General features: G+C 34.9%; 1 protein-coding gene across 1 annotated transcript; it reads right to left on the bottom strand.

The window, feature by feature from the left end:
• Positions 1-855: 855 nt before the first annotated feature.
• Positions 856-4,980, bottom strand: LOC145043814 (uncharacterized). The gene is made up of 2 exons (XM_078992573.1): positions 2,302-4,980; positions 856-1,535 (listed from the first exon to the last, which is right to left on the bottom strand). Exons 1-2 carry the CDS (start codon positions 4,886-4,888, stop codon positions 1,114-1,116), a joined length of 3,009 nt encoding a protein of 1,002 aa, XP_078848699.1. The 5' UTR covers positions 4,889-4,980; the 3' UTR covers positions 856-1,113.
• Positions 4,981-10,797: the final 5,817 nt, after the last annotated feature.

Below are 10,797 nucleotides of genomic sequence, written 5' to 3'. Positions count from 1 at the left end.
CTAGTACACACATATACTCATATATAATCCTACAATAGTCTAAAACTAGTAAAATTCGAAGTAACGATAAATACCTATTTAATGGCATCAATTCATACAAAAAAACAAAAATATCTACTTTTTAACATATATTCACTAATAAAAACATATAATTATAGCAATAATAGATACATAAAAATAAAAACAGAATCTCTTCATTGTTAGAATAAGACATTATTTGAGTTTGATATTGTCCGGAATAAAAGTGAGTTTGAAATAAAATCTGAAATAAAAATTAGTTCAAAATGTTATATAAATGAGGAACCATGTTATCGGATCGGATCACTTTACCCGTTTATCCATTTCGAAATTCACGTTCGAAATGGACATTCGGAACCGAACTGTTATTTTTCAAAAGAAAAAATGGTCACTTTTTAAAAAAATAATCCACCGATTAGATTACTCAATTTCATAAAATGAATTCCCCAACAGAAAATATAACATAAATTAACTAATTAAAGTTTTTGATTTTTTCTAACAATAATACAATTGAATATTATAATATAAAGAGCAACAAAGGTAAGTAATCAATTTTCCTGATCAATGGACCAAAGTTTCACCTCTCTTTTTTTCTTTTTTGGGTGAACATGCAAGATCTATTCATTATGTCACAAAGCTTTAATTATTACACATCAACCCCTATCCGAATAAGGTATGCACATGTATGTAAAAAATAACAATTCATTAATTAATGCAAACATTCAAACAAGAATATAATAATAAAAAGGTAATAGTTTTATGTAGCAATATGCTAGTCACATATTTATAACTTCTCAATAATTCATAGAACATATATTGAGCTTCACATTACTCCACTTATCAAACACCATACCATATCATATGATTTTAATTAACTTAATGATCATGAAAATACACCTCCAATTCTAACATTAACTCAAACCCCCCAACCAATGCTCCTATACATAAATCACCTCCAAACCACTCTTAAACACTTCAACAATAAACCATACTTTAACCCCAAAATAAATATATTAAAAAAACAAACCTAAATTACCCAATTACTTTAATCCATAAAACTTAAGCAACAAACACTTAAATTCCACATCCCCAATTTCACAAACTTAAAAGGTCACCCAACTTGTCTTCCCCTTTCTTCTCCACCTCCACATCCACCGGAGATGATGGATCCGTGGAGGAGGCGGTGGTGGCGGCGGATGGTGGTGGTTTTGGAAGCTCCGTCAAGATCTGAACAACCTCTCTCATAGTCGGGCGTTCCACCGCCTGTTCTTCAACACACAACATGGCGGCATAAAAGACATGCATCACTTCATGAATTGGGACGGTTGATAATCTTGTATCCATGATTTTTAAAACGCCTTCTTTGTTGCCATCGGTCATCTTTCTCACCCATTGAACAATATCGACCCCGTCACCAAATTCACCAACTGGTTTTTTACCGGTTACTAGTTCCAAAAGAACCACACCAAAACTATACACATCACTCTTTTCATCAACCTTTAGCGTGTATGCGTACTCTACAAAAAAGGTAAAAAAAAAAATTAACGTTATTCAAAAATGAAATTATAATTACAAAAATAATCGGCAACAAAAATGACCAAAATGGATGGTCTAATTTAGTTGCACGTTACTTTTATTGACAAAAGACTGCAAAACGAGCCTTTTGTCAATAAAAAACATTTTAAGCTTTTTTTTTTTTGTGGCAAGCCTATTGCAAAACTATTTGTTATGGAAGACCATCATTTTGGTTATTTTTGAGATTATACATAAGAAGGAAATTACCAAAATAACCAAAATGGATTAGGTCATTTTGTTAAATGGCCACCTTTTTTGTACTTGTAACAAAATGGTCACCGATTTATATAGTGAAAATTACATTTTGAAAATAAGTTTTGATACAGAAAAGTTCCATTATTTTGGGAAAATTTTTGATAAAGTTCTAAAGAAATTTAACGTAAGTCCCGATTATTTAATTTTACACAATAATCTGTCATTTCCTGTTAAAATAAAATTAAGGATTTTTTAGTTAATTTTGACAAAATATTAAATAATCAGGACTTAATAGTTAAAAAAAAAATTAGGAATTTATCAAAAAAAGACATGATTTTTCTTGGAATTTTGTTTTTGAAGGTTTTTATGGTCAAAAGACAATTTCCAATTTTTAATAAGCCTATATAAAAATGGTAGTCATTTTGTGAAAAGTATCAAAAAGATGATAATTTTGTAATTTTCCATAATCTTTAAGCTATAATTATAATTAATTAGGTTGATAATAATATATACCAGGTGCGATATATCCATAAGAACCGGCAATGGCGGACATGCATTCGGAGGTGCCGGAATCCTGTAAGAACTTTGCGAGCCCAAAATCGGCGACATGTGCTTCAAAATTGGAATCCAAGAGTATGTTGTTGGATTTGACATCACGATGGAGGATTAATGGCGAGCAATCATGGTGGAGATAGCAGAGACCCTTTGCTGCTTCCAATGCGATTTTATATCTCGTGTCCCAATGCAAATGGCCACCTTTTTTGCCATGAAGCATTTCTCCTAAACTTCCATTAGGCATATACTCGTAAACCAGAAGATTCGTTTCATGATTTGAGCAAAACCCTAGTAATCTCACGATATGGCGATGTCGGATTCTGCCTAGGGTTTGGATTTCAGCGTTGAATCCATGGTCGTGAGCTGAACCACGGCTCATGACGGGTAACCTTTTGACTGCTACGAGTTCGTTGTTTGGCATGACGCCTTTGTAAACGACTCCGGCACCTCCTTTTCCGATGATGTTGTCTTCTTTCAGGCTATCGAGAACGTCGTCAGAGGTGAAGTCAAGGCGTTGGAAGGTTGTGAGCTTCCATGCTCGAGCTTCGTTTCCTTTTTTGATGGATCGAGCTTTGAGAATGGCGGCAATGGCAAATACGATAGAGCAGAGGAGTAATCCGATGACGAGAAGAAGCTTGACGGAGGATGAGAGTGGTCCTTTTGAATGTTTTTGATGAGTGTTGTTCAAGGCGCCATCTTTACATGGACCTAAATAAGGTCCACACAGATCGGGATTCCCCAAAAAAGAAGTGTAATTGAAGTAACTGAACTGACCGGTGCCGGGAACAAGGCCGGAGAGATTGTTGTAGGAGAAATCGACGGAGGTCAAGCTTTGCATTAATGATATGGAGGTCGGAATTGTCCCCACGAGAAGATTTCGGGAGAGATTCAAGTAATTGAGGATATGCATACCTGTGATTTGAGTCGGGATTTCACCAGAGAACTGATTCCGGCTAAGATCGACATATGTCAAAAGCTTACACTTACTGATGTCCGGTGTAATCTCGCCGGAGAAACTATTGTGACTGAAATCAATCTTCGACAACTGCTGGAGTTGACCTATTTCTGGTGGAATAGCTCCGGTGAACTTATTCCCATCAAGCAGAAGCTTCTGGACGCCGGTCAAGTTACTAATGGAAGCCGGTAATTGACCTGTAAGGTGGTTGTTGGACAGGCTAACCTGACCGAGACTGCCGGAAACAAAATCTGTCACCGGAAACTCACCGGAGAGGAGATTGTCTTGAAGTTCCACCTGTGACAATTGGGGCAAACTAAAAAGCCCTTTCGGAATCGAACCATTTAGATAATTCTCTCCCATTCGGATTCGACTTAACGATTGACATTCACCCAGAGATTCTGGAATAGGTCCAAACAAGAAGTTCCCTAAAGTGATTAGGGTTTCGAGTTTATTACCTGTACACAGATTGACAGGAAGCGAGCCAGTTAATTTGTTCGAAGACACATCGAGAATCTGTAGCTTCCCGTTCTTGCCAAGCTCTTGAGGAATGCTGCCGGTGAAATTGTTTTCCCAAAGCTGCAACACCTCTAACTCCGGCAGCTCTCCGATGTAGTCCGGTATAGAACCGTGGAGTTTGTTTCGGAACAGGTTGAGAAGAGTTAGGTTGGCTAGCTCTTTGAATGACTCCGGTATCTCTCCGGTGAACATGTTGTTCGATAGATCCATTGATTTTAAGCTGATTAAACTCCCAAGCTCTTTCGTTAGAGATCCAGAAAGTCCGTTTACTTGTAAAAATAACGTGTCTAGGTTTTTAAGATTCCCGATTTCAGGAGGAACTTCACCGGAGAGACCGCAGTTGGCGGCGTCGAAACGGATTAGGTTAGACAAGTTACCGATTTCCGGAGGAATACCACCAGAGTAACCATTGTAATAACCAAGGTATAGCTGTTTAAGAGTAGTTATGTTTCCGATTTCCGGCGGAATAGTACCGGTGAGCTCGTTCCCGGATACGGCCAAGTATTCAAGTGACGGAAACCTGCCGTACTCCGGTGGAATAACACCGGAAAAGTAGTTTCCCCCGAGGTGAAGATGACGAAGTGACGCCATTTCGGAAACGCCAACAGGAAGGTCACCGGTGAGATTGTTGTTGTAAAGGTCAAGCACTTCAAGAAGCTTAAGGGTTGCGAGCTCCGGCGGGAAGGTTTCATTAAAGATATTGTTTGACAGATTAAGAACACGAAGACCAGAGATTAACGAAATCTCCGGTGGGATAGGCCCGATAAAGTTGTTAGCAGCGACAGTGAGATTAACGAGGTTGCGGAGGCTACCAATGTCAGAGGAAAGAACCCCGGTGATGTTGACACCGGAGATTTCTAAGGCGGTGACGCGACGTCGAGAGTCGCAGGTAACGCCAAACCAAGTACAGTGACTAGTGGAGATGTTCCATGAGGAAAGAGAAGACTGTGGGTCGTCTGTAATGGAGGTTTTCAGGGAAAGCAGAGCTCGAAATTCCGGCAAGCGGCCTGATTTAATGGCGGAGGAAGTGGCTAGTAACTGTAACAGGAGGGAGAGAAGAAAGACCCTCATTTTGGGTTCTCAATCACACACTCACTGTGTGTTCCGATGATTGAAGGGGAGTGGGTGAAGTTAAAGTAGTCAGTGAAGGGGGGTTGAGGTGTGGATAAAGATTTTCTATTTTTGAGTTTAAAATTATGAATAGTGAACAGAGGGAAAAGGGAGGGTACTTTTGGAAAGGAATAAGGGGGGACGAGGTTAAAAAGGTCTTTTTAGTTGACATATCCTTTTGGTTTTCTTGTCATGCATTAGTGGACATATTTTCTGTGAATTGTTTTTTCGAGCAATGAGAAACTATGGCATCGAGGAGTTTGATTTCAAGAAAGAAGAACATGACTTGCTCTAATTTTAAGAAAATTTAATGAGTAGTTTTTGTTTTACTCATTTATATATATATATATATATATATATATATATATATAGAGAGAGAAAAAAAAAAAAAGAGCTAGATTCAAATATTTCTAACTATTGTGTTCCTAAATACATCAATCATAATTTAGCAAATAATTAAATAATTAATTAAATCAAAAAGGATATTATAGTAATCTTTGTATAATTAATTATGGTAGATAATTAATATTCTTGATATCATGCAAGGGACAATGATAAATTTAGAACATTAGCCCTAAATCTGATCCATCGCTTATGTTTCTTCTACAGTCGACGGATCCAAAAGGGAGGATATACTCTCATCTCGCAATCGATGATGGACTTTGGAGTTTGATGAGGCTCGAGAAGGGTATGCAGAGGAACAGTAGCACTGTTGTGGGGTCCGTGAACGCAAGTGAGAAGCGAGGAGCGAACGGGGAGGGAATCCGGTGGTGTTTGTGATGGTCGGTGTGTTGGCAATGTCTTTTGATGGGGAAGAGGCAGAGGAGGGCATCACTCCCGGTGATTGCAGGTACGTGGACGGAGGTATGCTTCGACAACATCCTGTTCTTCTTCCTTTAGTCTGGTAATACAATAACTAGGGGGAGAGAATGGCAACAACAAATTTATGATAATGGATGGGATATAACTCATGGTTGTTTGGGTTTCGGTATTTGACAGGGGAATCCATGTGTGTTGGTTTTTTGAATTCATGACTAGGAATGAATGCAAATATGTGTTGATGATTCGATCCCAGATCTTGAATTATGTAATGTATTCTGTTAGAATTTATTTATACAAATGTATTTAGTTAAAATGTCTGAAAATAATTGTTAACAACAAGTATATTTGTTTAACTGGTAATAAACTTGTGATACTTTATGGTTGACTTTATAGTCTCTACTACATTCTGTCAGAATTTATAGTTTTTATTTTCTACTATATTCTGTCAAACTTTATAGTCTTTAATACATTCTGTCAGAATTTATAGTTTTTATTCTATTATAATGCATTGAATTTTTTAATTTTTGAAACTTGATTATGTTTTCTTTGTGGATTTAGGTTTTGAAAAGGCTAACATTGATGTGGGGAAGGAAGAAAAACATATAGAACGAGAGTGAATTATACCAGAATGTGTTATGCTACAATGTATAAAGTGTTGCTTAAAAATAATATTTTTTCATAATAGATTAGTGTTTTTGTTAGATTATGATGTTTTTTTCTTTTTTCTTCAGAATCTTGTTCTTATTCAACGAATCACAATCATACAATGTAATTATTTGGTATATATTATTAGTTCAAGAATTGATTTTGTGTATTCTTTCAGAATGTATTTACTAGTTTATGGTTGACATTTTATCATTCTGACAGAATAAAATCGAAAAATATATTTACTAGTTTATGGTTGGCATTCTATCATTCTGATAGAATAAAATCAGATTTTTAAATTTGAATTAATTTAAAATATTTAGAATTTTTAAAATAAAGGGATTAATTATCCCTAAAAATCCAAAATTGTCCTTTTTTAATATAGGTTAACTGACTAAAATGTTATTATGCTGAAATTTATGTGATTATATGGTACATGTTATCCTATTCTAATATCATAAACCTTCAGATCATAACATTTGATTATATTACATCCGATGGTTCAAATATGTGCATTCTAGCACACAATAGTTAGTGAAAACAAAATAATCTAAGCTTATATATATATATATATATATATATATATATATATATATATATATATATATGCTGAAATTTTCCTTTTTTAATATAGGTTAATTGATTAAAATGTCATTATGCTGAAATTTGTGCTGAAATTTTCCTTTTTTAATATAGGTTAATTGACTACAATATATTACTTGTGAATAAAGAAATGGACACTTGACACTTGATTATTGGTTCCGATATATTGTCACAACTAGCATTTTAGCTAGGAAATTATATTCCCGTGTAGTCGTTCAACTATTGTAAAACATATACTCTAAGTAAATATCACCCACTGCTCATGTAAATTCACCTCTTATGTTCAACAAAGAGTCTAAAAATCCTAAGAATCCCGGTTTGACTCCATATTGGACTAGGATTTCCTTATTGGGCCTAATGGACCAATAAGCATCCAATTCAACTATTTTGGACATGGAAACCCTATTTGGATTCTAAATGGATCCAATTCACAAATCTATAACATTTTGGACCATTTAGGCCTGGAATGATTCATTTTGACCCTAATGGGCCTTATTGGGCCATAACTAATCCAATTAACCCTAGTAAGCCATAAATCTAATTTTTTATGCTATTTTGGGCCATGAACCATCTAATGATTCCATTGGGCCGGAAACTTCTTTATGTGCCTCATGATTTTGAGTAAGAATCAAAATTTGGGCCAAAATGAATCATCTTCTCCTTCTTAATGCAATTCTCGGCCCAACATCATTTAACAAAAAAAAAGGAAATGATATAAGGGTTGACTTTGGTGGTGCCACCTCACTTTTATTTGCTAAGTACTTTACCCTCCAAACAACCAAGCCATCTCATGTTCCCATGCAAAATCTGTTGGAATAATGGCTAAGTCCATAACTATAATTGGTAAGACTTGACCCGACCCGGCATGGTCCATTTGGGTTGCATGGGATCGGGACAATTGGATAGACAAGATAAGGAAAAAAGGATACTAGTGATTTATATTAATATATTATAAGTTATAATATATTTATATATAATAATATTATTTAATTAGTATTGATCAAGAATTAATTTATAATTAATTAAGTGATCAAAAGGAACTAATTAAATATGGATTCTTAGATATATATATGTGTGATGGGCCAAGTTCATTTAGGTTGGGCTAAGCTTTCATGGATAGTCCATGGAGTGTTTTACCCATGGATCATATGAAATGAAGGGTCATGGGTTTAACCCTAACCTCCACACTATATAAAGATGTCATTGGTTGGTGAAATGGGTACTAGTGTGTGTACACAAAAGGGGAAGGCCGATTTCACTAGAGAGAACCAAAGTATCCTTATTCTCAAGGTTATTCCAAGTGTTCATGGTGTTGTGTGAACCATTTGGGGTGTCACGTTTGGGGCACTAGGCACTCAAGCTTCATGAAGACAAGTTACATAAAAAAGGGATGTATTTTAACTTGTTATATTACCCAAGTATCAAAAGATTGTATGCTAGTTAGGGTAATACCTTGGAATATTCATATTTGCATGTATAATAAAGAAAACATAGATCCAAGGTATTTAGGGTTGCATGTACACTTAGGAGTGTTAGAATGCTCAAAAACTCAACAGTGGTATCAGAGTCATGGGTTGTTTTCTGTCATATTGATGCAAATGTTTTATTTTCAAAGTTGAAAAAAAAAAGGAAAAAAAAATGACGTTTATCAAATTTTAAGATAATTACTTGTTTTTGTGAAAAACTAAATTATTTGTAAAATTTGAATCATTTTCCATATGAGTTGAATTAGGTCAATTTTAGTAAAAGATAAAATGATATGATTATTTTATTAGTTTTAAATGTTTGATCTAAAGAGTGTTTTTATTTTTTGAAACCTGCATAAGTTATGGATATGAAAAAGGTTTAAAAAAATTGATTCAAAGTTTTTATGGAGTTACAAAATTTGGTGTTAATGTTTTAAAGAATTTCATAACTTATTCCTAAGTTATGGAACATGAAAAGTTTCATCATAAAACAAGCATTTAACTCCATAAGTTATGGATCACCAAAAGTTTTTTGTGTTACCTTGTTTTATGAGTGAATTTAGATTAATGAAAAAATTATATGATAGTTGGTTTTAATCCAAATTGATCTAAAAGAAGTTCATAAAATGTGTTTTTGTAACTTAAAAGTCACATTTATGAATCTTAAAACTCATAAAAGTTGCCATAGGTTACAAAATGAAGAGTCGTTTTCCTCATTAAATTGTTTTATGACTCCATAACTTGTCCTCAAGTTATGGATGTTCAAGAGTCTCTTCATTAAAGTTTTTAAAAGTTTAATTAAACTCATAAGTTATGAAAATCCAAGAGTTTTGAATAGTTTCAAAACTTGCCCTCAAGTTTTGGAATTTGTAAAGTTTTCCCCATGAATACTTTAGTTCCAATTTAAGCCCTTAGAATTTTAAAAGTTAAAATTCAACCTTTATACTTTATAATATTATATGTTAATAATATTTATATATGTATAAGAGCAAGTCGTCTTACCATTAGTAGGCCTCATTCACGAAGCCGGTCTATAAGGGGGTATAAGGTTACTGCCTTTAAAATGGCAATTAATGGGTGTCCACTCTCACCCACCGCTTCCTTGATTGGTGGAGGGTCGTCAGCCGAATAGGTAGGACAAGGACTATAATTCTCTCTTCATTAAAAGTATTAATGATAAATACTAAGTAAATAAACACTTATTAATATCTAATCTTAGTTACTTAGGAAAATGAGAATTTGGTGCTAATCCATGAAATTACACTTTACACTTCATTTAAGTCGGTTAGTGGAGTGTGTGTGGTTAACCGACACACTAACTCGTATTTAACAAGGTAGGTAAAGGGTAACTTAATGTTTATCATAGTATCAGTGGAGCGTGTGTGGTTAACCGACACATCGATTGAGGGGTAAACACTTAAGGGTACAAAGTAATTTGGATGATTACTTCACACCTTATTTTGTGATCCTCGGCATCCCAGTTACAAAACATGAAGGGCACACTCGAGATTGAAACATGTCATTGAACAGTTCAATGAATCTCAAAAGATCTAGGAGTTTCAAATCCAAGTAAAACCTAATTAAATTATTTCGTTTTCATGGTGGAAATTGTTGAATCGTCATTCACCTACCTTCAAATATTCTATAGCTTGGATTACGACATCCCTCTTCCAAGTTATAAAAATATTGTGTTGGGTCCTAGCCTTAATATTTCTTATTGGGTGTTATATTAAGGACTTTAAATCAACTATCTTGAATATCTCCCAAAAGATGTCTAATTCAGACATCTATGATCTTCGCAAATCTCTTGGAACTTCACTTCCTCCATCTCCTCCAATTATTCTCCCTAACCCACAAGTTCAAGGTCACTCAAGCCTTATTGACAAGCAAAGTCTATGTGTGCTCACATTTTGGAGATGAAGTCACATATTGACAAGACGGGAGATTTGGGTGTCAAGTCTTAAGAAAGTTGGATGTTCATTCACTTTCTCAGTCACATAGTGAGTTACCTTTGGGAGTACTATGAAATAGACTATGACTTGACCCTTAATGATCTTATCTATTTGCTTGGTACTGCTGAATCAGCAATGATTTGGATCTTTGGTAAAGCAAATTTGATTAGTAGATCAACTTCCTAAACCTTCAATGGACATTGACAATGGTTGCATTGGATGCCCAGTAAAAGCTTTCTCTTCCCAATTGAAAGGGATTGGCCATAGTCAACTCGGTTAACCAAATGGTAAAGAGAAAGGCTAAGTCTGAGATTGTCTCATGTACCATTCCCAAATGGTCCATGTGGTTCTATTGCCAAAAGGAAAGGGCATTGGTTGCGAA

The sequence above is a fragment of the Lactuca saligna genome, chromosome 4 (assembly GCF_052625555.1).
Source record: "Lactuca saligna cultivar CGN05327 chromosome 4, ASM5262555v1, whole genome shotgun sequence".
NCBI classification, from domain to species: Eukaryota; Viridiplantae; Streptophyta; class Magnoliopsida; order Asterales; family Asteraceae; genus Lactuca; species Lactuca saligna.
The sequence above is the reverse complement of the archived record's forward strand: the minus strand, read 5'-3'. Positions and strand labels throughout refer to the sequence as shown.

Excerpts from the sequence above, each read along its gene's own strand:
- LOC145043814 (XM_078992573.1), bottom strand. The coding sequence starts at position 4,888 with ATGAGGGTCTTTCTTCTCTCCCTCCTGTTACAGTTACTAGCCACTTCC. Across the intron at positions 1,536-2,301 it reads TTATGGATATATCGCACCTG|AGTACGCATACACGCTAAAG; the intron begins GTATATATTATT and ends CCTTTTTTGTAG.